Source organism: Stenella coeruleoalba, assembly GCF_951394435.1.
Source record: "Stenella coeruleoalba genome assembly, chromosome: 6".
NCBI classification, from domain to species: Eukaryota; Metazoa; Chordata; class Mammalia; order Artiodactyla; family Delphinidae; genus Stenella; species Stenella coeruleoalba.
Genome location: NC_137151.1, coordinates 114,564,194 through 114,592,159, shown reverse-complemented (window position 1 = coordinate 114,592,159; position 27,966 = coordinate 114,564,194). Strand labels below are relative to the sequence as shown.

The following is a 27,966-nucleotide window of genomic DNA, read 5'->3' as shown; positions in this document are numbered from 1 at the left end:
TAGAGCTTAATGTGTTGTTTAAAGCGTCAAGGGCAATAGGAAGCATAGCTGGCCCCGTAAGCTCATTTTAGGTTTTTTAGTCATTAGAATAGTATATAAAGCCTAGGGTCACCCTCCATTAACCTACCCTACAGGAAACATTTGCCCTAAAATCCTGCCTTAAAGCTCCTCTGGGTCTAGTAAATCAGAATTCTTTGCTAAAATTTTCTCCAGTTTGATTTATTCTCCCCAGGAGTATCATAATAATGTATAATATGAAAATGGCTATATTTTAGAAAGAGCTTTAGAAAGAAATATGAATGTAGTACATAGCTAATAAACCATAAAATAAATTTTGCCTGTTTATCCATGGGGACCCCTTGAAATGGCCCCTTATGAGAAAATAAATGGCAGTTGAGTAGAGGACTGTAAACAATTACTTTAATGACAGTCGTAGCCCACCTGAGGTCACTGCAGTTTTGGAGACGTCTGGTGGGTTAGACTTTAGGCCCCTCCCTAAACCATCTGGACAGGTCCTGGTCGTTCCCAGGACTCCCCTCCCAGAAGCCATGGCTTTTCCTCCAGGAGTTACAGACTGAAGGAGACTCAAAACATGGAAATAATCCAGTCCAAAAGGTCCAAGCCATACAGCCCCAAACCATACAGCCCCAAACCCATTATTCCTTGTAGCTACAGAAATGACCCAGACTCTCCTGGCTACTGAAAGCCAAGGTTAGATCTCTAGGGTCCCAATCCATCCAGAGCATTTGATTTAGCCAGAATCGAATAAGCCTTGAGAAGTAAGACAAAGACAAAAAGTTGTTTCTTTTTCAGGCTTGACTCTTCAGTATCTCCTATTGCCTGCTTTCCTCAAAGAAATTTTCTATGACCTTGGCCATCAGACAGCTTAAATGAAAGCTTAAATGAAATGATAGCTTAAATGAAAGTCGGGAACAGGAAATATTCCTACTTCCTCATTCCCCCAGTTAGAAGTGCCAAGGGGTATTGAATGAGAGCCCTGGCCATTGTCCCTGCTCTGGGAAAGCAGCAGCCCAGAAGCGACCTCAGCTCTCTCCCCCACAAGGATCATATGTCAGCCCTGCTGTGGGCCTGACACAAATGCAAAGACAAATCCTGTAAGAATTTCCAAATGCAAAGAAGTAGGAGACAAAGGGTTGTTTTAGACTAGATTTTACTTTTTTACATTTTACCTCCTAAAAATAATTGATACAACTGAGCTATATAATATTGTACTTTTTTAATGTCTACCACTATGCCTTTCTGATCAACCAATGACCACCTGAACATGCATGGAATCCCATGATTTCATTAAATAATAATGAATATGTTTGTGCAGAATTTAATTCAGCATCTATTATTTGTCTGTTATCCTTTAGTATCTGTTATCATTCTGAACCCTTTTTTGGCTTAAATAAAATTTGTCCAAACGTACTTTTAAAAGTTCCTCTCAGCATGTCACCTATAATTAATATTTTTAATAAAAAGTGTCTATTCAAAAATTTTTTAACATTTGACTCAATCAAGAGAATTTGAATGAAAATTTGGTTATCATATCCCTATGACTTTAAGCATTTCTGTCATTTCATTTTCAGGATGCACACCACTTCCAGTCACGAAGGACAGAAGCAGCACAGATCACAAACTTTACCGATAATTCGAGGCAAAAATGCACTTTCTAACCCTAAACTCCTACAGATGTTAGACAATACCATGACCAGTAAGTATACCAGAAATAATAGCAACAAGATGGTTATCATTTTTCTCTAGATGTGTGCAGGACATAAAATGCATTATGTTTCAGAAATGTAAGGAATGTTGCTGTGCCCCTGAGACCACTGCTTTTCAGGCTTGCTGTAGCCTGAGGAACATTTCTGGGAGGAGAGAATCAGCTGGAAGCATCTAAAAAAAAGTAGTGTCCTTATGAGGAGAAAGGGGAAAAGTAAAACTCTCAATATAGTATGCTCACTGTAGCCCCTCTGGAACCAGGTGACTTGGCATTGTGAGGGGTTAGGGTGGCCTCTCTCAACCAGATTATTGTCCACTCTTTGGGAAGAGGAGAAAGTTGTCCATGTCCTAGAAGCAGCAAGTGTGCCATCTCGAATCCAGTGTTGCACACATTCCAGGTGTGAATGAGGAGAAGATGGGATCCAGTGTTTTTGTATCATGTAAGTGTTCTTGATTATGGACACGTGACCACAGTTAGCTGTTTGAAGGTATTTGCCTTAACCTAGAAACACATTTAATCCCTTTCTGACGAGGCCATTAACGCAGATCATCCACTGAGACTCTACGTTTGGTCTATTAATCTGGGACCATAAAACTTGACCCAGACTGATTATGGAGGAAATATGACTCTACCAATGGCTGAATCAATGGAGAAGTAGTGAGAAATAATGGAGAACAGACTACTCTGGTCCTTTGGAAACTCTATAGCTGACACCCACACAGTCTTAATCAGTTCGAGCTGCTACAACACAATACCACAGACTATGTAGCTTAAACAACAAACATTTATTTCTCATAGTTTTAGAGGGTGAGAGATCCAAGATCAAGACACCAGCAGATTTGATGTCTGGTAAGAACCACGTTTGCAGATGGCCAACTTCTTGCTGTGTCCTCACGTGACAGAGAGAGAGATGATCTCTCTGGTGTCTCTTTTTATAAGGGCACTAATCCCATTCATGAGGGCTCCATTCTCATAACCTAATTACCTCTCAAAGACTCTGCCATATTGTGGCTAAGGGCTTTGACATATGAATTTGCGGGGACACAAATATTCAGTCTATAGCACCCACTAAAAACTGTCTCTCTTTTTGCTTCAGCTGCTAAAGAGATTGAACAAATGAAAGCACTTTGATTTAATAAAATTACTCATCAAAACACCAGTAAACATTGACTATGTTGTAATAGAAAAAAGTTCTTTATAGGGTACAAAGATTTGTTTCCGACATTTATGCATTTTCTACTTTATTTTGTAGGCAACTCCAATGAAATAGACATCGTGCACCACGTGGACACAGAGGCCAATATTGCTACAGAGGTTTGCCTGACTATTCTAGACCTGCTAGCCCTCTTCACTCAGGTCCACCAGGTGAGTGTGACTGTAACTTCTTCTGTAATATGATAAAATGAAAGGTGGAAAAGTCATGTGAAGTCAAGAATATGTTTTTAAGGTTTTTATGACATTTAATGAAATGTATTAACCTTACATAAATCAACCTAAGTGTGAGTGGAAAACATGTTAAAGAAGAGATTCAGAATTTGTCAGAAGTTGGCGAATGCTCAATTGATATACACACAGACATATTTCCTTATTGTCCAATAATAGACAATCTCTCTTCCTTGTTTCTCTTGCTTTACTGTCAGGCAAGTTGGGCTGAGGGAGAATGTGACTCTACTTTTTCAGTATCAAAGGGAGAGACAAAGCACAGCTAGATACAACAGATAAACAGATACAACAGCTAGAGAAAACAGAGTGATAATGTGGAACATCTTTTTGTGTGCTTACTTACCATCTCTATATCTTTGGTGAAGTGATTCCACTACCTACCATTAGAATGGCTGCAGTTTAAAAAGACTGACCATACCAAGTTTTGGCAAGTATATGGGGAAACTGGAACTCTCATTCACTGATGGTGGGAATACAAAATGATACAAACACCTTGAAAAAACGTATGCTGGAATGAAGGTTCAACATAATCTATCATGTGACCAGCCATTCCAATACTAGGAATTTACCCAGGAAAAATAAAAGCATTTGTTCACACAAAGCTTTGTACATCAATATTCACAGCTTTGTTTTTTAATAATTAAACACTGGAAACAACCCAAAAGTACATCAACAGGTGAATGGATTTTTTAAAATAGTGGTATTGAAACATATCCATACAATAGAATATAAACTATAAAATTTTATAAAATATGAACTATAGAAATTATATCAATTACACCTCAATGAAGTTATTAAAAACATTAGCTCAACCTAATGAGCTTTCAAATGTTAAGGGTTAAATTAGAAAAAGTTGGGTCGGTTGAATAGTCTGCACCAAACAGAATGATTATAGCAAGGAAGTCTTATTTTCAAGTAAAATGTCAGCATGGCAGTCGAAAAAACAAAATCCACATTTTAATTCTTTATTGCTCGATGGAAATGTCAATCAAATCTCACATCTTACAGGCTCTATCAGTGCCTTTGAGGACCTGCCTGTCTGTGACCACATCTGCTACCTCTCTCCCGACCCTGCCCCACTAACCATGCTTAGGCTACTCTGCTCTTTTTCCTCTTTTTTTCTTTTTTCTCTTTTTTCTCTGCTTGAACTAATAAGCTCCATTCCATCTCAAGTCCCTGGTACCAACTGTTTTTCCTTCCTTGGACAATCCTCCCAGATCTGCCCATGGCTGACTTTTTCAGCTCACAGGTCAATTCATCCATTAGGGAGGTCTTAACCACCCTATATAAAGTAATCTTATCTCCCAAAGCAATTACTTTCCATCATAGATTATTCTACTCTATTTTCTTATTTAGTAACTTTTTTCAATCACTGCTATATGTAAGTTTCATTGGGAACATAGAGCTTATTCAGCACTTTATTTCCACACCCAGAATTGTGCCTATCGCATAGTAGGACCAGAGTAGATATTTTTTGAAAGAATACAGGTGTCCTTTCACTCATCCTAAATAACTGCTGTGTTGAATTTCCAGAGACAACTCCAACAATCTGAATGTCAAAATTCAATGATGAAAAGGGTCTTTGATACCTACATGCTCTTTTTTCAAGTCAACCAATCAGCCACAGCCCTGAAGCACGTATTTGCCTCTTTGAGGCTATTTGTATGCAAGGTAAGGGTCCTCCAGGTTCCAAGAAAAGCTCAGTGAAGTGTTTATTGCTGACAATAAACACATATCAATCCTTACATCTCTCAGTATCGAGGGAAGAAAGTTTGTTTTCTTCTATTTGATTTATTTGGTTTTATTAGACGATTTATTTGGTTTTATTAAACTATTTGATTCACGGTCTCAAAATAAGTTCACAACCTTGGCAGCCTATCTGCTGGATATCAAAAGGGAGCAAAATTAGCACCCGGCCATCAATTCTTGGGGTTCTCAGTGTTTGTGGCAGAGAGTTAGGTAAAATATACACCATCAACTGTGATGTCCGTTCCTGCCAAGTCAAAGGTTCTGCACTAGATACAGGAGAGTCCACCTTTGAGGACCCTGGGGGTTTTACAGTGTTGGGTGAATAGAAACTTTTTCAGAGCTCTCATTCCATTGCTTTGGGTAGTCATCCGTTACTGATGCAAGGGATACTTACAACGTGGAGAACGATTATTTCTAGGAAAAAAAAAATACGAACATAGACTTCAGTAAATAAGATTATATCCTCTTCCACCTGCAAATGGGAGAAAAAGTCTAGGTTAAGAAAAAAAGAAAGAAAGATTTTATTCTAAGGGATTTTAAAATTTGAGAATGAACAGAGCAAAATGAAGGCATCTGCTCACTTCACCAGCACTTCTGTTTCCGCAGTTTCCTTCAGCGTTCTTCCAAGGGCCTGCCGACCTGTGTGGCTCATTCTGCTATGAAGTCCTAAAATGCTGCAACCACAGGTCACGGTCAACTCAGACGGAAGCGTCAGCACTTCTATACTTTTTTATGAGGAAGAATTTTGAATTTAACAAGCAAAAGTCAATTGTCCGGTCCCACTTACAAGTACGTGCTGCCAATTTCCATTAATGTTGTTGTTCAAACCACTCATTTGTTTCAGCATTGATAAAAGCCTACTGTTTCCAGGGCAACCACTTCCCAACTCTTCCACCAGATTCCTCCTTAAAGATGCCCATCACACTGAGTTCCGATTCATAGAAAGAGTGCAGCTGGGCAGAAATCAGCAAAACCCATAACTCCACCTGTACTTTTCCTTTCTTCTGCCAGGGAATAGAATCATAGAATACACAACTCAGGGACCATGACTGTTTCTAGGATGCCAAATCCCACCAGATTCTGAGCACACTCATTGGGCCTACAGGGAGAAATTAATGATACATTCATCCAACTCAATGGATTTCTTTACAACTAGTATTTCGGAGTTACTTGCTTTTGAGGTTCCGTTTTCCTTTTCTTTTTCAGCTTATCAAGGCCGTAAGCCAGTTAATAGCTGATGCTGGGATTGGAGGCTCTCGGTTTCAACATTCCCTTGCAATTACCAATAATTTTGCTAATGGAGACAAGCAAATGAAAGTAAGAAATGCTTTGTGGACTTTTTTAAAGAATTGGGAATAAACTAAACTGGATTCTTTTCGCGAGATACCAAAATCATAAAAAATACAAATTCTGTATTTTGTGTATTTACCCTTTGAGTACTTATATTGAGTCCGCTTGCATGAATGGATAATCAGTTCTTACACTTTCAGCATATACTCAGTTAAGTGGAATTTCCAAGATATGGGGTTGAATGATACTTAACAAGAAAACTGACCACAAGTATCAGATACCAAGAAATACAGTGTTTCTCTCATAATCTCATTCTTGGTCAAATTCATTTTATCTCTTTTAAAACTTTCTGGAGGGGCTTCCCTGGTGGCACAGTGGTTGGGAATCCGCCTGCCAATGCAGGGGACATGGGTTTGAGCCCTGGTCTAGGAAGATCCCACATGCCGCGGAGCCGCTAAGCCCGTGCGCCACAACTACTGAGCATCCACTCTAGAGCCCACAGGCCACAAGTACTGAAGCCCATGCACCTAGAGCCCATGCTCTGCAACAAGAGAAGCCACCGCAATGAGAAGCCCGTGCACCGCAACGAAGAGCAGCCCCCACTCACTGCAACCAGAGAAAGCCCGCACACGGCAATGAAGACCCAGCACAGCCAAAAATAAATAAATAAAATAAATAAATTTAAAAAAAAAAAACCTTTCTGAAGACTTGTCCTTCAGTTATAATATTGAAAAGTTCAGGGATAGAGCCTGGTGTCAGGCATGGCTGAACCCAGGGATTAAAATAATGTTTTCAGATCCCCTTCCCCTACTGCCTCTAGTTTTACCTCTCTCTTTGTCTCTCAGTTCAGTTTTCTTCTTCCTTTACTTCATTTACAGGTAGGCTCTCCCCATGAGCTAACTCTCAGAAATTCTGAGGACAATGGTAGTATTATATGGATGGGAAAAGCACCTTGCTCTATAGTGCCAATTAAAGTCCCAGAACTGAGTCTCATTGATCCAACCTTGTTTCATATGCCCATCCCTAAGCCAATCACTGTGACCTGGAGTATAAAAGAATATGATTGATTGGCCAGGCCCATATCATGTGTCACCCCTGGTGCCTGGGAATGAAGCAGACCCGTTCAAATCATGTGAACTAGAGCCAGAGAGGATGCTAGAGGATGTCGGGATGCTATTACTAGAAGAATGTAGGCTAGGAGACAAAATGGAGTCCACTACAATTCATCTTCAAATGTGTACACAATCATAATACATAGAATTTGTCCATAAAGAATATACATATTTGTGAACAGTATTTAGAATGCACTAGACTGTGATGCCAAGCCATAGCTAAAAGCATAACTTGAAGTGAGTTAATTTGTGAGTTCTAAACAGATAATGACCCAGGCTCTCTGTTTTCCAAAGAACAGCAATTTCCCAGCAGAGGTGAAAGATCTGACTAAACGTATAAGGACTGTTTTAATGGCCACGGCTCAGATGAAGGAGCATGAGAAGGATCCCGAGATGCTGGTGGATCTCCAGTACAGCCTGGCAAACTCCTACGCGAGCACTCCCGAGCTACGGAGGACCTGGCTGGAAAGCATGGCCAAAATTCATGCGAGAAACGGAGACTTATCCGAGGTGATGAGCAAAGACTCAGTCATTCTTCATTAGGTGTCCTCTTGATCAGGATGATTGGGTTATCATTTACAGCAGGAGGATAAAAAGTTATCATATTTCCCCACTAAAGTTGATATGACCTAATTATATGTTATGTGCATTACATTTGCATGTAGGATTCGAGGATGCCTAACTCCATGTAAATAATATCAAATAAAAGCCAGTGTCTTGGGGGCCAGCTGTAGCTGTAGGATGTGTAATGGAGACCAAATGCTAAAAGCCTGAGGCTACGGAGCATGGTTATAAGGGTGTCTGGAAATTGAGTTATATAAGTTGGTGTTCAGTGTGTTAAAACTTCTTCCCTGGAATTGGAGTTGAATGGGGAAACTCACCATTGAGGTGAGTCAACTCAGGTTGGGGTAATCTGTCCTCCTGTGCAGCTAGCCTGAACTAGCGTTGGAAAGGTTAACACCCCTAAGAGCCATATGAGAAGCGGCCACTGTGTGATGGTTATAACTCAATAGGTAACTTCTTATCTTTTTTAACATCTTTATGGGACTATAACTACTTTATAATAGTGTGTTAGTTTCTGCTTTATAACAAAGTGAATCAGTTATACATATACATATATCCCCATATCTCTTCCGTCTTGCGTCTCCCTCCCTCCCACCGTCCCTATCCCACCTCTCTAGGTGGTCACAAAGCACAGAGCTGATCTCCCTGTGCTATGTGGCTGCTTCCTACTATCTGTTCTACATTTGGTAGTATATATATGTCCATGCCACTCTCTCACTTTGTCCCATCTTATCCTTCCCCCTCCCCATATCCTCAAGTCCATTCTCTAGTAGGTCTGCCTCTTTATTCCCATCTTGACCCTAGGTTCTTCATGACCAATTTTTTTGTTTGTTTTTTAGATTCCATATATATGTGTTAGTATACGGTTTTTGTTTTTCTCTTTCTGACTTATTTCACTCTGTATGACAGACTCTAGGTCCCTCCACCTCACTACAAATAACTCAATTTCATTTCTTTTTATGGCTGAGTAATAGTCCATTGTATATATGTGCCATATCTTCTTTATCCATTCATCTGTTGATGGACACTTAGGTTGCTTCCATGTCCTGGCTATTGTAAATAGAGCTACAATGAACATTGCGGTACACGACTCTTTTTGAATTACAGTTTTCTGAGGGTATATGCCCAGTAGTGGGATTGCTGGGTCGTATGGTAGTTCTATTTGTAGTTTTTTAAGGAACCTCCATACTGTTCTCCATAGTGGCTGTATCAATTTACATTCCCACCAACAGTGCAAGAGGGTTCCCTTTCCTCCACACCCTCTCCAACATTTACTGTTTGTAGATTTTTTGATGGTGGCCATTCTGACCGATGTGAGATGATATTTCATTGTAATTTTGATTTGCATTTCTCTAATGATTAATGATGCTGAGCATTCTTTCATGTGTTTGTTAGCAATCTGTATATCTTCTTTGGAGAAATGTCTATTTAGGTCTTCTGCCCATTTTGGATTGGGTTGTTTGTTTTTTGGATATTGAGCTGCATGAGATGCTTGTAAATTTTGGAGATTAATCCTCTGTCAGTTGCTTCATTTGCAAATATTTTCTCCCATTCTGAGGCTTGTCTTTTCATCTTGTTTATGGTTTCCTTTGCTGTGCAGAAGTTTTTAAGTTTCCTTAGGTCCCACTTGTTTATTTTTGTTTTTATTTCCATTTCTCTAGTACGTGGGTCTAAAAGGATCTTGCTGTGATTTATGTCATAGAGTGTTCTGCCTATGTTTTCCTCTAAGAGTTTGATAGTGTCTGGCCTTACATTTAGGTCTTTAATCCATTTTGAGTTTATTTTTGTGTATGGTGTTAGGGAGTGTTCTAATTTCATTCTTTTACATGAAGCTGTCCAGTTTTCCCAGCACCACTTATTGAAGAGGCTGTCTTTTCTCCATTGTATATTGTTGCCTCCTTTATCAAAGATAAGGCAACCATATGTGTGTGGGCTTATCTCTGGGCTTTGTATCCTGTTCCATTGATCTATATTTCTGTTTTTGTGCCAGTACCATATTGTCTTGATGACTATAGCTTTGTAGTATAGTCTGAAGTCCGGGAGCCTGATTCCTCCAGCTCCGTTTTTCTTTCTCAAGATTGCTTTGGCTATTCAGGGTCTTTTGTGTTTCCACACAAATTGTGAAATTTTTTGTTCTAGTTCTGTGAAAAATGCCAGTGGTAGTTTGATAGGAATTGCATTGAGTCTGTAGATTGCTTTGGGTTGTATACTCATTTTCACAATGTTGATTCTTCCAATCCAAGGACATGGTATATCTCTCCATCTATTTGTATCACCTTTAATTTCTTTCATCAGTGTCTTATAATTTTCTGCATACAGGTCTTTTGTCTCCTTAGGTAGGTTTATTCCTAGATATTTTATTCTTTTGGTTGCAGTGGTTAATGGGAGTGTTTTCTTAATTTCACTTTCAGATTTTTCATCATTAGTGTATAGGAATGCAAGAGATTTCTGTGCATTAATTTTGTATCCTGATACTTTACCAAATTCATTGATTAGCTTTAGTAGTTTTCTGGTAGCATCTTTAGGATTCTCTATGTATAATATCATGTCATCTGCAAACAGTGAAAGCTTTACTTCTTCTTTTCCGATTTGGATTCCTTTTATTTCTTTTTCTTCTCTGATTGCTGTGGCTAAAACTTCCAAAACTATGTTGAATAATAGTAGTAAGAGTGGGCAACCTTGTCTTGTTTCTGATCTTAGTGGAAATGCTTTCAGTTTTTCCCCATTGAGGACAATGTCGGCTGTGGGTTTGTCATATATGGCCTTTATTATGTTGAGGTAAGTTCCCTCTATGCCTACTTTCTGGAGGGTTTTTTATCATAAATCGGTGTTGAATTTTGTCAAAAGCTTTCTCTGCATCTATTGAGATGATCATATTGTTTTTCTCCATCAATTTGTTAATATGGTGTATCACAATAGTAACTTTTTAATGTCTGTTTAAACACTGGGAGGATTTATGTGCAGCAATTCACAGCACCCAAGTGGCTTCCGGACACCAAGTGGGGAAGTTCTGCTTTACTGTATTCCCAGGATTGTGCCCTCTTTGGGAAGAGATGAATTTGCGTAGGAAAACTGAAGTCCTTCTAAATACATGTGAAGGACTCTGGGATGGAAGTAGATCTGACCAGAGGCCTCACTTGGTAGCAGTTTGGTGAGGACAAAAATGAGCAGCTCCAGTTCCCTTGGACTGCCCTGAAAATGGAGGAGTTTCTCCATAAAACTTCAAAAGGCAAAGTTGAAGTCATTTGAACTCTTCAACAGGTCAGGGTCTACTCTGTGTTCAGCAGTGTTCGAGGGCTTTGCAGGAGATTTTACAGAACAAAAAAATGTCGCTCAAATAATCTGGTTGAGGAAAGCACACGTGATACATTAGGTCACACTATTTTATCAAGTGCCGCCTTGTGCGGCTGCCATTTTAAAGGCAATAGAAATTCTAAGGGGGACATTACTGGAAGTAGAAAAATGTAAGAAGACGGCTTATTTTTACTTCCAGTTTATATTCAGGTGTTATTTAGAGAGAGAGGGGAGACATAGATATTAAGGAAAGAAGATAATTCTATGGGATTCAGGCCAGCTCATTCACCCACCTGAAAACTACATCAAGAAAAACAAACCAAAAAAATTCCCAAATAGACAGTTTATTCTTGATGGTGAACTTTTTGGAAATCTAATTGATTCTTATTTCCGGTTCTACCATGAAAAGGATTTCTGTACATATTCTGACTTGGAATACTGACTCACCTTGGATTAGTCCTAATAAGATAGATAGTAAAATCTACAGTATTAGATAAATGGTAAAATCTTCCTCTCAAACTGTTTTCTTTTTTCTTACAGGCTGCTATGTGTTACATTCATATAGCTGCCCTCATCGCGGAATACCTAAAAAGAAGGGGTAAGACAACATTGTGAGGGGAGAAAGTGCAGAAATCAACATGTTGAAACCTAACTTAAAATTTATTTATTAATTTTAAGTTTTATTAATCTTGATGTTTTATTAAGCAATGTTAATTTTCACAGATATTTCTAATTATGCTGTACTTTTAACTCTCTCTTCCATGCCATTATCATGTTTATTTTATGTACAACCAGGCTAACTGGTCCGCTTCTTAGTTCCAAATGAGAAAGCTTCATTGGTTAACATAAGCTTGAATTAACATAAACATGTGACAATGTCCTAACCTCATCTTGCACTGCCATAGGTTACTGGAAAATGGAAAAGATTTGCACACCATCCTTGCTCCCGGAGGATATCCCCCGTGATAGCAACCTATTACTAACAACTCCCAGTGGAGGAAGTGAGTGATCTAACTGGGCTCCTTTATTCCCAGGGAATGGTACCGAGAAAACCAAGTCACTGCTTCAGTTTTGTTCCAGCGAAACTCTTAAACGTATTCCTAGAAGCAAAAACTGTCTCAGATCTGCATAACTTACTCCGTAAAAACCCAAAGTTTCTACCATTCAGAAATTCCATCCATCCAAACTTTTATGAAGTTTAGAGACCTAAAGAGTGCTCAGCAAACAGAACCACATCTTATCCAATATTATGGCCATGTTTTACTACCAATTTGCATAGTAGTCTGTCTTCGGGATTTTATTCTGAAATGGATGAATTGTTTAAAATTGCAAGAGAAATCTGTTCAGCTGTTGAAATATAATACAACTGTTTATTCAAAATAAGGGGTGCAGAAAGAGACATATAAATATAGTGTATATACAGGACTACACTTACAGTCAACAGGCTCCATTTCCTTTTTGTAAAGCACACACTGATTCTCACAATTTATAACATATAATAATTTACAGTATGGTTTTCCTTCAATTAAAAATATTCCATCTTTAACATTTGATAGAGATTTTCTAACAATAACTAAAGAATTACTCTTTGTTTAAAAAAATTTGTCAATATAACCTTGCAAAATTTGTTCAAACCCAGAGTTTATGAACCGCGGTCTATTTCACATCACTATCTTAACTTTCAAAATGCAGTGGAAAACTCACTGTATGAACAACGGAAACAGATCTTTAGATGTTAAGATTAAAGTACCTAAATAAAAGGGAAAAGGACTTCATTTACAATATTTTGGAAACATAATTGGTCCCTTATTCTTTTAAATATGTATTTATTTCCTAAAGAGTTTCAGTGGATTTTGCAAATAAGATATTTGAACCAAATGACCAGACTGGATTCTGAGACAGTGAGCTCACTTGTTAGAGGGCCCTGGAGGAGGGACCAGACCTGGCTTTATGACTCATGTCCACCATAAAATTCAGGGATCTTCTGGCTCAGTTTCACGCTTCCTACTTAGCCTTATTTTTATAGGCAAGTCATGAAAACCATCATTGTTGTATTTAACAGGCCCTTCCTCCCCATCTAATTTTTTTCATAATCAGATCCCATACAGTTTTATAAAAACTATTTTATATTCTAACTGAAACAAAATTGGAGAAACCAGATAAAGCTAGGTGTCAGTTTGAGAAGTTGTGGAAACTTATAGCCCAAAATGTCGTGTGAATCTTTAATATTCAAAAAAATCTAAATACGTTTAGACCAGTGGTGATATTGGAATAACATACCCATTGAGAAACATATATACAGTTGAGCCTTGGACAACGAGGCGGTTAGGGGCGGTGACCCTGCCAGTTGAAAAACCCACATGTAACTTTACAGTCGGCCCTCCGTATCCACATCCACGGCTTCGACCAAACACAGACTGTGCAGGGCTGCACGCATACTTATTGAAAAAAATCTGCGTGTGAGTGGACTCCTGTAGTTCAAACCATGTTGCTTAAGGGTCAACTGTATTTGTTTTGTAAACTTTGAATGAAGGAAGGTGATTATTTATGATGCATTAGCAGATATTTGTATTCACTGGCACATATCTGAAGCTCATTGGCATATATTTGAAGTCCTCAATGTACTTGTAGGTTATGATGTTTCTAAGTCAAAGAAGTAAACTGTTCCTTCACTACAATGCACACATGATAAGAATGCAGTCGAACCTCCGTATCCGGGGGTTCCAGATCTGCAGATTCAACCAGCCGCTCCATCAGTGAGAACCCATAGATGTGGAGGACCAATTGTACTGTGCCATTTTATATAAAGAACTTGAGCATTTGTAGAATTTGATATCTGATATCTGTGGAGGTCCTGGAATCAATCCCTTGCGGATACTGAGGGATGACTGTATAGGTGAATTGAGGTGACTCCAGAAAACATGGCTTCCTCAGTTGTACTAACATTCATCATCATCCCACAGAAGTATGTCATGACTTTTCCTGCTCCAGTCAATGCTCATGTAGTTAATGTGTTTAATTACCAAAGAAAAATATTAATAAGAAGTAGGAAAGTAGAATTTTTAATGCAAGGATTCAATTGCAATCTTTATCATCGTCATTTCTAGCATGTTTGGGAGTAATAAGTTAGTAACATAGCCAATGATCTGATTATTAAAAATGGAAATATCTATAAAAGTATTAACTGTAACTTAAAAAGCACTTGCTCCAGGGCAGCCACTGCACCAAGCTCTGTACTGGCCATATCTCCATTAGTTGCCAATAAGGAGTCTGAGTTAGGTGCTGTTATCACCTCATGTTTACAGGTGAGAAAACCTAAAGAAGTTAAGCAACCTGCCGCAGACTCCCTTGTTAGCTTGTGATGGGGCTGAAGTTCAAGGGCTGGTCTATCACTCCAGACTGTGCTCTTAACCTCTGATACTCCCCAACGTTCTGATCTGATCCCTTGTTTAGCACATTACCCATTATCAACTGTTTTCATATGCATCCGCAGAGCCAGATCTTTTTTAAGCTTGGTGGCCAAGAGGCTAAGAAAATTTAAGAATGCAAAAGAGTGAAAGTTAGTAAGTATTGAGTATTGTCTTTACAATGCACTGATGATACCAGGTGTTTTCTCAAATACTAATACTCCGAATCCTTTCAACATCCTTTGAGATAGATATCAATGTCTGTGGTTTAACAAATGAGGGATACAGACTCCAAGAGGTTAATTAAACCAGAACATTGGAGCTATATCAATCTGCAAGCCTGTGCTCTGTCCATAATCCCGTGCCAGCTCGTTATAGAAAACAGGTCACCTGAAAATGATAAAAAAAAAAAATTATAAAAAGGGGAAGATTGGTTGCCTAGAAGAGAGTATTTATCAACAGTCATAATCTAACCGTCTCGTTGAGTGTGTGAGCTTTATAACCACCACATGTCACATCATGAAGAAAGGCACTGTCTAATCCAAGCAGGATTTGTCTCAAATAATGATACATTTTGCTTTGTTCTCTCAAGGCATGTTCTCTATGGGCTGGCCAGCTTTCCTGAGCATTACACCAAATATTAAAGAAGAAGGGGCAATGAAAGAAGATTCAGGAATGCAAGACACACCATACAATGAGGTTAGACCAAAATGATTGAGTGTACAGTAATTGAGTGAAAAGATGCATTGAATTGTAACATTAAGCTAAATAGGGGGGAGAAACTCTTATTCAGAAATCAAATAAAGTTATTCTATAACATGACTTAGGCAAAATAAAACGCAGGCTAAAAATTAAACTAAGATTAATAGATATCAGATTCCATTGATAAAGCATAATTTTCAATGAAAATTTAAACTAAATTTTACTTCTCTAAGATAGAGCCAAACATATACGATCAGCTCTTCTACAAAATATAAAGTCTGTAGTCCTTTGGTAAATGTGGTAAGGGACGCTGAAAATTCGTTGAGCTGGTCACAACTTTATTTAATGCATTAGAAAATGTATTAACAAATAGACTTGAGCAGAAAATCACACTAGTTTCTGCAGAAAACCTTCTGGTATGCAAACCACGGTTATTTTTCAAAAGAAGCTCTCTACCTGGAATGACTTAGCAATAACTCAGGTAAAGAAAATAGAGCTCCCCTCCTCAAGTAAATAAAAAATTAGTATTCATAATATTACATAGACTTAAAAGAGGATACAGAAAAAAATCTGGGGTAGATTTTAATGAAATTTTACATATGGCTGTACACTAATTTAATGTACATTGAAAATAAATAGTAAATGCAATTATGTATTTATATGAACTATTTCAAATAATGTTTAAAATCTTTTCTTAAAAGACACTGAAAACATTCCAGCAATATTATCCACTTGCTTTAGAGAGTATATAATTTGATTCCGTTGAACATTTATTAAACTACTAGTATATGGGAGGCATTGAGACAAAGATAAGTAAAGCAAATGTATTTGGAGAGACAAAGATAATAAGGCATAATCCCAGCTCTTAAAGAGTTTAGAATCTTGTGAAAGACAAACTTCCTTCAGGGTGGGGAGTAACCAGTCTAAGACCCAGTAACTATAAATCTAGGCGTCATATATAGCTGCAATTAAAAGGGGAACAATTTTTTACATGAAAGTGATTGGAATGCAGATGAATGGGGCATAAATAAAAACTCTGCAGACTTTTGCACTGTCTTGACATTTGATGGGACTTGAAGGTGTCAAATAAGAAAATAAGGTTCTTATAGGAGCAGCAGCAACTTCAAAGGCAAAAGTGTGGGAATTGTATTCTAAGAATGGTGTGGTACAGTCTGGTGTAGCCAAAGTGTAAAGTCAATGCCAAGGTGCTGAAAGAGAGTGGCACTGAAAAGGAGGTTGGTGCCTGATTCTCGAGCTCCTTCAATGTCATGCTAGAGAGTTTGGACAGCAGTTCATAGCCACTGGAGTGCCTCCAAAGGTTTAGGGCAGTGGCAAGCTCATGGTCAGGTTTATGTTTTAGAAACAAAGATTACTGGGGAGTAACACATAGGACCAATAGGACCAATTGGCGAGGGAAAACATTAGCTTGAAGGCTACTCCAGGGATCTGGGAATGAAGAAACGGGGGTTTGATCTAAGCCAGTGACTGTAGGAATGGAAAAAAAAAAACAGACAGATCTGAATACTTGTTATAGATTTAAATTAGCAAGTTTGAGGCACTAATAAGGAAAGAGAAGTCTGCAAGAAGACACCACCATCCCTCCCAGGATGGATGTAACTGCCAATTGCAAAGATAGGGAATGCAGAAATCCCACTATGAAAAAAATTGACCCTTCAACAGTTTTGAAAGCAAGTTTCAGGGATGAGCCACCATCTTCACTGTGTAAAGTCTCATTTCCGTTTGCGGAATTGCAGAATATCCTGGTGGAGCAGCTGTACCTGTGTGTGGAGTTCCTGTGGAAGTCTGAGAGATATGAGCTCATCGCTGATGTCAACAAACCCATCATTGCGGTCTTTGAGAAGCAGAGAGACTTCAAAGTAGGTGTTCTAAACCCAGGAGTTAGTTCAAATATCCTTCATTACATTGGAGAATTACTTACAACTTCCAAAAGTAGAAACTCCCTAGTTTTGATGTCAGCATCCTCTTCACGAAACCCTTCACTTCTGGTTTCAGAAATTATCAGATCTCTACTACGACATTCATCGGTCGTATCTGAAAGTTGCAGAGGTGGTGAATTCAGAGAAGCGGCTCTTCGGTCGCTACTATCGTGTGGCATTTTATGGGCAGGTAAGTTTCCTACAAGCAGCATGGCCTCTAAGTTCTGTTAAGTGGTTGACTGATGTTCTTCATTCTCTACAAGACATCTAACTACATGTGCCAACAGATTGAGGGGGTGGAGGTGGAGGTGGGGATGTGTCTAGGTATATTTGAGTGTTTCTCTGAGTGTGAGGGTCTATATGTTTGGCCAAAGGAACATGCTAAATTAAGAAAAAAATGAGCGGAGACCTCCACGGGTCTTAATACAGATTGAGGTAAAACAGTGATTTCGAACTTCTTGGAGAAAGAGGGTACTTCCTCAACACCCTCCTCCTCCAGTTCCCCCCAAAATGTCTAATTAGAGGTTTGCATCATATTTGAAAATGAGATTTAAATGAATATATTTTGGGCAATGAAATCCATAATATTCCAGGAAATAAAGAATTCCTAGGGGCTCTACCATATCAAAGCCATGAACTTTTGACTTTAAAATCATGCATTTTCTTTTCTCCTGCTTTCAAACCATCACTGCTTCTAAGCAGAGCATAATCTGGTTGTTTTGTTTCTTATATTGCAGGTCAATATAATGTCAAAGTGATCTTTCTCAGCTTACTGCATAAACAATGAACAAGACTGAAAATATTAGCAAGCCATAGCATTGTCTTAAAAGCAAAGCGCACTTAGATATTAATTCGGAATGTCTCTGAGTAGTGCTTTAGGTGGGATAAACCCAGACACCATCCAGGCAGGCTTATAACACTAGTATATTTCAGCAGCCATATTTCAGACTGTTATTTTCACGGAGAATCAGTCCATTCTTCTATTTTCACAGTGGTAATGACCCTCAGCCCTCTCGTTTCCTTTTTTTTCTCCCCTCACGTAAGGCACGGTTTCACATGGCTTCTTGTTCTCCTCAGAATCTTTTAAGGCTGCAAACAAACGTGTCAAATCCACCATGGTCATTCTAGATCACTTCCCACTTAAGTCTTTTGGAAAATACATATTGTCCTCTAATCACCAAAGGCAGCTTAAAAACTAATGTCTGAATTAATAAAGACAGCTGCTCTCTCCCTGGAAAGGAAAATGTCACTGGGCAGCCACTTACCATAAACAAATGAATCCAACCCAGATTTCCCCCACTGCACAGGAGCATCAGGACTGTGGAGACAGTCTACGAAAAGAAGCTAAATTTACTCATTTGGGGGTTCCCTGGAAAAGAATCTGACCTATCTGAAGTGATAGTGTATATGGGGGAGATAGAAATGTGAGAATCTGCAGGAGAGGAGGAGAGAGAAAAGGAAATGCTATCTTGCAAATCAGCGATAAACAGAAAATAAATGACTCTTGACCTCAGGGAAACATTAGCAAGAATAATAGCAGAACTCCTCATCAGGAAGGGAATGTGGGAGCTGAGGGATTGTAAGGGAAAGGCAAGGGCTTCCTGGGAATGGCCACAGGCTAACTGAGCAGCATGGATGTAGCTCACAGGACGTACGTTCAGCAAACCTAGATTTGAGTTTACAACGCTTCAGGCGATCTTTCTAATGAAAAAGTGATGAATTGCCATTAAGAGTCTGGTCATGAAAAGCAGATTGCCTACCTGATGGTTTCTCCAACCAACATCTAAGATACTGGTTGCTAAACAGGTGGAAACGAAACGATCATGCTCTTTTCCAATGAGATTTTAATGCAGATGTTTACTCTTTTCTTCTTTTGGTCTTGATTGTTCCAGGCTGTGGTAAGTTCTCTCTCTCTCCACTTGCATGCTCTAATAAGCCTCACACTTCCCTCCCTATGTTTTTACTGAACCTTAACTTTTTTGTGCAAATGAACGTTTGAGATAGGTGAGATAATCCTGTTTCCATTCATTTTGGAGTCATCCTGCATTTCTGGGACTAAATTGTGTTTATTCCATTTATCTGAATTACAAAAATGTATCCTTTATTTTTCATATATAATATCTTTCTGCACAAAGGTCGATGTAGTCTGAAAACCTACACACACACACACACACACACACACACACACACACACTCACACACACACACACACACAGATAAATATGGGCACACATATTTGAAATATATGGATAGCAGGCTCAGTATTGGAATTTGCCTGCTCAGTTCAGGCCACCAGAGTTGCAGCTGATTAAGAAGAGCATGGTGGGCAAAATCTCAAAAGTTATAATGGTGGCCATTGGTGGGCACCTTCCCAGGGTCCTGAAAGGACCCTGCCCTTTTCCAAATGAGTATCGTGGAGAAACAGGGCTCTCTCTGTTTGGTGGTGAGCTCTGAGCATTCTCGAAAATGATGGTATTAGTTCCCAACATAAATGATGAACAGTGAATTAAACCTTTACCCTGTGAATCACGTTAAGTCTCCTGAGATGCAAAAAGAAGCCGTGTAAGAATTTTAGAGGATGAGCTGAGGGGCAATAACATGCCAAGACCTAGAGCTCTGTGACACAGAATTTTCTCTGTGTTATTCTGAACCATATGAAATTGCCCATAATCAACCTTTCTTTTTACTTACAAAGATGGCAACTTCATGTGGTTCCATGTAATTATTGCTGAGTAAGCTGGAAAAGCAAATTCCTTCAATATCCACACATTGTCCACAGTCAGCTCTGCTTCTCTGACCAATACATACTTTTTTGTAATTCTTTAAAATCCCTTTCCCCCATCCATACTATATCAGTATTTTCTACCTTCATTTGTAAATTTGGGGTCACGTGTCCTTAACTCACCTACTAAAAGAATACTTGGAAACCCCTCTATTAAATAGAATGGGGGAGGTGGTGGGCAATGGGGAAGGATGGGGGAGAGCTACTTTCAAATGTCCTAACTTTGTTCTTTTTGCAGATTCCTCAATAAAGTGTGCTGACTGTGCACCTGACTTTTTGTTTTTAATGCTGCCAGTATTCTCAATTGTCTTTTATTTAAAAGTCCAACCTGACCTTAAAAGGCAAAGTGCCTTGTTAAATCTGCAGACCTGAGGACATGCCTAAGCATGGTACTCTGTAAACTCAAACCCCAGCTGCCTTTGAACAAAGAGAACTAATGGAGGTCATTCTGATAAACAGTCATTTAGAGCCTGTCATCATTGTTCAAATGATATTCAACTACCTGTCCCAAGACACCAAACGGAGAGGGTGAACTGCTGTATTCAATGGGAGCAGACGGTGCACATCACTTTATATTTGATGATAAAGAAATAGCAAATAGATTTGCACATCCCCCCAAATGTGTGCAGAATGAAGGTTTCTGAGAAAATCTTGACTATTTCATTAGCATAACCTCCATGGTCAGAAATGATTTTTTTTTATGATGGTACCTTATGTCCTTGTAAAATTCATCTATTAATCCAAATTGATGTCTCACAATCATATTCCGAAGATTGTGGGAATATAACATGCAGTCGGCTCTTTGCCTCCACAAAGGCCTTTGTGTAAATATTTTAGTGTCCCCCGTGGGCTAGTACTTTCACTTTATAGTACTGACTAGAGTAGTTAATATTATGTCTGCAATGAGCCAGACCCTGGAAAACAAGTTGAAAACTGTGCTTTTGTGGCGAGAACTTTAATAAAAACGCAAGTCTTGCATAGCGTGGATTTTCTAATGCAACACCTGGCATCACTGACTATGGAAACTTTACACAGAGCAGCCTATATAAAACACCCCTTCAAGTGTCCCTGAAGTATTCATTTCCAGAGTAATGAACCCCAGTAGTGATCAAACATCAACTGTAATCAATGAAATCCTTAGGCTCTGGTATTTAGCATGAAAGCAAGCAAGTGAATGCTCATTGAATAACTTAAAACATCAGATGGCCCTGGAATGAATTGAGTGAAAAGCCTGGGGGAATTTTATTCTGTTCATCAAAGGATGTAAATTCCATGATTCTCAATCATGCTTACATGGGTATAGATGCACCTCAGAATCTTGATAGAAAAGGGATTGGGGGTGGGAGGAAAGGTGCCTGTGTACTGTGTACAGCCATCATCTCCATGTTGGGGTGTGATACACCCTTCTGGCTCCCCTCCTAGATGAAAGTCACTGAGATATATATATATATATATATATATATATATACACACTAATAATTGGGTTCATATTTGGGTTCATGTTTGTATGAAACCATTTCTCTGCATCTGTGAAGTTTTTCTTTTCCTAACATTTAGCTTATTGTGATTTTCTGACCCATCTTTTATACACTAGATTCCTCTTTGCATGCATTCCTTTGTGAACCTTGAATCAGTGGAATATAATAGCAGGGGCACTTATATTTGACATCCCAATAATGATCCAGAGCTATTTCAAGATTCTGAAGTACCTGCAAAAACATCTAAGAAGGAGTCAATAATTTTCGTTTTCGGTTTATTGAAGTACATTTTTATCATCATCTGTTGCCTAAAAGTTTCATAATCCATGCATGTTACCTACTGACTCAAAGTCCTTGTTTAACTAGGATACGGGCTGTTTCGTAACCATGGCAGATCAGGGTGTTTGTTGCCTGGTAAAATGACATTTAAAAAAATAGAACTATGGAAAATGCGCAAGTCATATTTCCTGTTGCCTTGAAATGCAGTCTTCTCATCACTTTGGGGCAAAAGCAAAAGAGAGACTGCCCCTAGGTTTTCATCACCTTGTGTCCCTATTTATAACTCAATTATTTCACGGACAGAGCATTAAACTTCCTTAAGATAGTGTCCTGTGCCTCACTGGGCTTTGCTTTGACTTCCCTGGGTAAGAGATAAGCTCGCATCCCGGCCATTTTCAGAGACTCCATTTCTCTGGCTCCAAAAGCTCTTACACAGTCCCTGTAAGGGACTAAGTGCTATATTCTGCTACACCCGCTCCTTTCTATTCATTTTATAAAATAGTCTCAATAGGTTTATAGCTCCATGTGCTGTAAATAAATTGATTAATTCTAATCACGATTCTTTCTGATCAATCACTTACCAAAATATCAAAATAATCATCAATAGTCCTTTTACAATAAGGAAAAGTGTAGTGCCCAAGTAAGAGAACCCAAAGGTAGGTATTTTTAAGCACTCAAAACTCAGTTTAGCTGTTTCCCTGCATATTAGCCAGAACTCAGATTGCTTTGCTGACAGTTTTTTCCTTTATCATTGTCATCACTACCATTCTCCTCATTATAGCTAACACTCACCAATGGCCTTTTGTGTCCCGGACACTGTCCTTAGGGTCTCCTAAGTCTAAGTCTGTACTATTTCCCATCCTCCAGACCAAGGAGTAAGGATGAAAGGAGCCACAGGTCATGATCAAGGCCACAAGGGTCATAGTAACAACAATAAAATACTGCTCTCACCACTCCTTTTCTGCTAACTCTGGATTCAGAAATTTGTTAGGGGAAAATTTTCACAGTGAAAGTATCTTTGTGCTAGTTTTCACACCATGATGAGAAAATCTTTTCCTGGAACTTGGAGACATTTTTCTCGTTGAAATGGAAGTTGTAAATGTTGCTTCAGCTATTGCCCTGTGGGGATTCTGGTTGATGGCCTCAGAAGTCTTAGTTCTCTTTTGTGCCAGTCTGTCAATTTGAGCCACTAACCTCTGACCTTGAATCAGACAAAACTCCATAAAGACAGCAACAGAAAAAACCTAGCAGGCTGGAAGTCATGTGGGGATAGGGCCAGACCTCACTACCCCTACGAAGTCTAGAAGAATGATAAGGAGAGACTTTTCATGCCTTTAGCATCATACATCACTGTTTTAGCAGTCTGGAGTCAAGGTACTCATAATCAACTGTGTTGGTCTTGAACATTTCTCAAAGAAATTTGTTCCATAAAAACATCTGTATTAAAAGCAATGGAATCTTTTCCAGTTATATTTGGTACAAATATATCCTTTTAAGATGTAGCCCTCTGAGAGCTATCTTATTCATCTGTTTATTCATTCAACTAATGTACAGTGATGTCTCTCTAGAGACCAGGCACTATGTTAAATACTGGACATGCAGTGCTGAACAAGATACTTTCCTGCCTTAAAAAAGCCCAAAGTCAATTAGGGAAACACAAGGAAACAAGCAATTACCTGCTGAACAAGAACTGTGCTGGTGAATGTGCCTTATTCCTTGCCTTCAGTTATAGCCCAATTATGATACAAAGTATACTGTTCATGATGGGCAGACTTACATGGATGAAAGTGCTTTACAAGTATGAAGAACCATACAGATGTGAGCTGTTATCATTATTCTTAGATTGCCTCACATTAGCCATGAAAAAAAAAACAGCATTGGAACATTTTACCCATGTTTTTTTACACATAATGAGTAGTTTTTAAATAGCCAAAAATAATTTTTAAAAATGTATAGGTAAGATATTTTTATGACCTTCAGTATCTTTACTCAGCCCTCAGAAGTCATTTCCTTAAGGTAAACTCTGCAGTCAGAAGATACCAGAGACACTTGGGTTCTTAAACTGCAAACTTACTCCAATATTCTGAGGTCACATTTATTCCAAAGGAAAAATGCCTCTGTGTCTCTTCAGTGAGAAGGAATTATAAAGATTGCCTCAATTATCCGCAATGGAATCTTCCCTTCCCCCTGTTTCAAACCAGGTAAATAAATTAACAGAGGTTAAAACCTACTTGCTCCTATGATATAAAAATGATAACATGGTTACTTTACTACTTTCACTCATAAGGTCTAGCTTTTCAAGAACGTAAGGGATCTATTAGTAAAGTAAATTGAAGGACAAAATTGCACATAGCCAAGTTGCATCAGACCCCTGATGAAATATTAAAAATAACAGTACTTGCGAGCATAGCACATGTAATTTCTGTTATGGCTTTTCATCTAAGATGATGTGGGAGGCATATCAACCCATTTAGATACCTTTATCTGCCCTATAGCATTAATATTTCCTATCCTGGTTTCCAAGACTTTCTTAAAAATGATACTGCTCTTTGAAAAATACCGTTGAAAAATACCAAAAAGTACTCCAGACTTTGTGTTCTACACCAGGCTACCACATGAGGGCATTCTTCCCCTAAAATATATGCAAGCAGGTATTACCAATGATTTCTTCTAATAGAGAAAAAATACGTGTAATTTGCTTCATGAGGCTCTTTGGCCTGACTAGGCAGTATTTACACTAATGACTGATTCTAACATGATACTTTGTTTCCTTCACTCGATTTTTCTCTGAATTTGAATTTTATAGGGTGCTAATCTATGGCTTGGATGACAACCAAAATACTGGCTATAATATTTAAGTAAATGTTTTTTGTTTTGCTCCTTATTTGCAGTTGGAGTTCTCTAATAAACTTGGCGGTTCGCTGTATGTCTTTCATAGGGTTTTTTTGAAGAAGAAGAAGGTAAAGAGTATATTTATAAAGAGCCTAAGCTGACAGGTCTCTCCGAGATTTCCCAAAGACTGCTCAAGCTCTACGCAGATAAATTCGGAGCGGACAATGTGAAGATAATCCAGGACTCCAATAAGGTAGGGGAACATCAAGATTCATGCAACTGCAAAGAACTAACTACATTTTTTTTTCTCTCTTAACTACATTCATTCATGTTTTAAATTTCTGCCTGAATTTGCAAAGTAAACTACCTAAACTATTTTGAGCGTTTCGGTTGTTTATTGGTCGATGGATTGGTGACTGGGGAGGGGAGTGTCAAAAACCTTGTACATGTTTATTTGAGTCACTTTTAGGTAACCTTAGAAACAACTTACTAAACCCTAAATCACTCCCATAGGTTGTTCGCATTTGAGTAGCAACCAAAGGGTTAAAGTAATTGGGCCCAATGGTGGACTGGGAGGAAAGAGCAAAAAAGTATTTATTTAGTCATGAAGGTCTTCCTGGAGGAGCTTTCGTCCAAGTCACACAGGGAAAGCTTGGGGCTGGGGCCTCCCTGAACAGCTCATTCTTGGTTAGGCGATGCTTCACAGAGAGAGTGATGTTTGAGCTGGGGATTGTAGGGTGAGAAGGTGTTCTCTGGAAGCGTTCTAAAAGCCAGCACATGCAGTGACAGGAGGAATTCAAGGGAGAGGTGTGTTTAGAGAACGGCAGGTCTTTGAAACATAGATTGTATAGAAGAGTGTGGCAGAGGTGGAACTAGAAAAGCTGGTTTGCACCCAACTGTATTGACCTCTACTAGGCCCAGAAAAGGTCTTTTTTTTCCTTTCCCTCTTTTGCAATGCTAGTATTTGGAGGGGTCTGGGCATGAGATTAGATTTGCTGGATCTGGACAGAAATTGTTAAAATGTGTTCATCATTCTTAGCTTGAAAGGTACAAACCTCTTCCCCATAAAGAGGGACAGAGCTAGAACCGCGGTCATGGTCGCCCTTCTACATGGAAAGTAGAAACAATTCCTAGCAGTGAGAGAAGTGCCAATTTTGGTGTCAGGACAACTGTTGTCTTCATCCCGCCATGCTGCCACTCATCAGCTGGCGATGCATCTTGGAGAAGCTGGGTGGTCACTCGGAGTCTCCATGTTTTAATCTGTGAAATGGTTACAGTTACACCCATCTTACAGTGCCATTATCTGCGGCATTACAAATAAATTCATGAGCTTCCTCCAATCTCTGGAATTGGATAAACAGTGGGTGGGTGAACGGATGGAGAAAGTTGGAAGAAGCCTGAAAATTCTTCAAGGAATCATTAGCAAAGAGGCCGAGGCTCATCTCTCCCTCCTTGAAGGAAAGCAAGAGCCATTGCCTGGCTGTGTGGGGGAGACCCCAAGCCTGTCTTCCTTGCTGTTTGTCAAGCCTATTCACCAAAGCTGAGTTAGTTTTAAAAATTACATAGAATGACTTATTGCAGATTAGAGAAGGAGTTCGAGAAATCGAAAATAAAAATATTTGCAGTCGTGCGATAGGTCATCAGTTAATCTGCTAAACAGACCAGGAACCTCCTTTCACAGGACAAGCCCACAGCTGATGGTCCCAGTCTAGGTACACGACTGAATCGTAGAGGAACAGAGAGATATATTTCTACTTTCAACAAGCTTGATTCAACACAAAGGTGAAGATATTCAGTACAGAAGAGAAAGAAAATAAAAGGTTAAATAGTACGTCATAGCCAAGTACTTATGTTTCAAAGAGCCCCAGCTACTTGGCAAGCTGGTCCCTGCTGCCTCTGCCACCATCTGGCTGCTTGACCACAGTCCAGCCAGCTACGCTTTTGGGCTTTCCGTTCACCCAGCTCTCACATGATGTGATGGGCCTTTCTTCTCTGAGAGGGGCAGCTCAGGATGCCAAGCTGGGGGGATACAGGGTTCCCCACCTTTCTTTCAGAAGCACTTCACGGCTCACTGCTCTTTCTCTGCCCATAATGTGTTGAAACAGGTAAACCCCAAGGATTTGGACCCCAAATACGCCTACATCCAGGTGACCTATGTCACGCCGTTCTTTGAGGAAAAGGAAATAGAGGACCGGAAGACAGACTTTGAAATGCACCACAACATCAACCGCTTTGTCTTTGAGACGCCCTTCACGCCGTCAGGCAAGAAGCACGGTGGCGTGGAGGAACAGTGCAAGCGGAGGACGGTCCTGACAAGTAGGTGCTGGCCCCCGAGCACGTGCTCCCACGCAGGGCCCTCGCGTAGGCCGGATTCGCGGAAATCAAGACACTTGCATCTTGCAGACAAGTACCCAAAGTGTGCTGACTTGGAAATGTTTGCCAGGAACATTTCTTTATTTTCTTTCAAGACAGAGACCCTTGACAAGTCAACCAAAACAGAAACTATCACAGGGTCACTTTACCCACCTCTTCCCTTTAGACCGTAGAGTGGTGAAGGTCCTGGTGTCTTGGGAAAGGCACTCTGAGCTTTCCTCTCCTCTCTCCCTGAAACTACCCCCCAGTTACTGCAGAGTTAGCCACTCTCGGAATTGTGTGCTTTGGGGCAAGATTCTCAACCACTGTGGAATTCAGGTTCCTCATCTGTGAAATGAATGCAGAGGGTTTTCCTCCAGCATCCCTTCCAGTACTATCTAGATCTATCCTATATGTTGGTCTTCTCTTCATTCCACAAACATTCGATAAGTGCCTGTAGGTGTCGGGCATTGTTCTGACAATTCAAATAAATAAAACACAATTCTTGCCTTCAAGGCGCTCACCATCTGGTAGGAGAAAGAACCAAGTAAAGCAAGAATTTCAGGAGAGCCCAGCGTGAGAAATGAAATGGGAACCCAGCAGAGGGGGACTTAGGGCAGGCTGAGGGGAAAAATGAGCGCGGGCGTCTGAATGAAGGAGACCCAAGCCACCTTCAAAGGCGAGCAGTCCTAGATTCTATAGTAAATACGTGGGTAGCAGCCACACCCAAACTATGGGGAAACATTCCCCTTCAGTAAACTTTTCCAGAACTTTCATAATTCAGAAAAAAAAAACTAGAACAAAGCTATTATAGTATATGCTATTCAGTATCTAGTGGAGCATTCTTGATTGATTGTGATTTAGTGTAGTTTTTATCTGAATTACAAGTTGTGGTGGAAGCTATCATCTTTTCAGTGTTTAGAGACTCTATAGTATGGTCTAGTCCAGCCTCGGCAATGAGGACATGTTGGCTAGTGAAGCGTGGGAGAACGTGCCAGGGGAAAGTAGCTGGGCTCCTA

General features: G+C 39.4%; 1 protein-coding gene across 8 annotated transcripts in view; it reads left to right on the top strand.

Annotated features, from left to right (window-relative positions):
* Window positions 1-27,966, top strand: part of DOCK10 (dedicator of cytokinesis 10) — a gene marked incomplete at its 5' end in the record, with an annotated part of 279,536 nt that overhangs the window by 243,459 nt on the left and 8,111 nt on the right. For 6 of the 8 annotated variants that reach the window (XM_079924879.1, XM_079924877.1, XM_079924875.1 and 3 more), the window contains 13 exons: window positions 1,593-1,717; window positions 2,979-3,091; window positions 4,703-4,840; window positions 5,525-5,707; window positions 6,125-6,235; window positions 7,615-7,830; window positions 11,719-11,776; window positions 12,084-12,179; window positions 15,178-15,284; window positions 17,042-17,164; window positions 17,301-17,414; window positions 24,702-24,848; window positions 26,701-26,911. In XM_079924879.1, coding sequence (XP_079781005.1) covers window positions 1,593-1,717; window positions 2,979-3,091; window positions 4,703-4,840; window positions 5,525-5,707; window positions 6,125-6,235; window positions 7,615-7,830; window positions 11,719-11,776; window positions 12,084-12,179; window positions 15,178-15,284; window positions 17,042-17,164; window positions 17,301-17,414; window positions 24,702-24,848; window positions 26,701-26,911 — 1,742 coding nt within the window. The remainder of the gene's footprint in view (window positions 1-1,592; window positions 1,718-2,978; window positions 3,092-4,702; window positions 4,841-5,524; window positions 5,708-6,124; window positions 6,236-7,614; window positions 7,831-11,718; window positions 11,777-12,083; window positions 12,180-15,177; window positions 15,285-17,041; window positions 17,165-17,300; window positions 17,415-24,701; window positions 24,849-26,700; window positions 26,912-27,966) is intronic. The other 2 variants (XM_079924878.1, XM_079924880.1) reach the window with 2 other exon arrangements.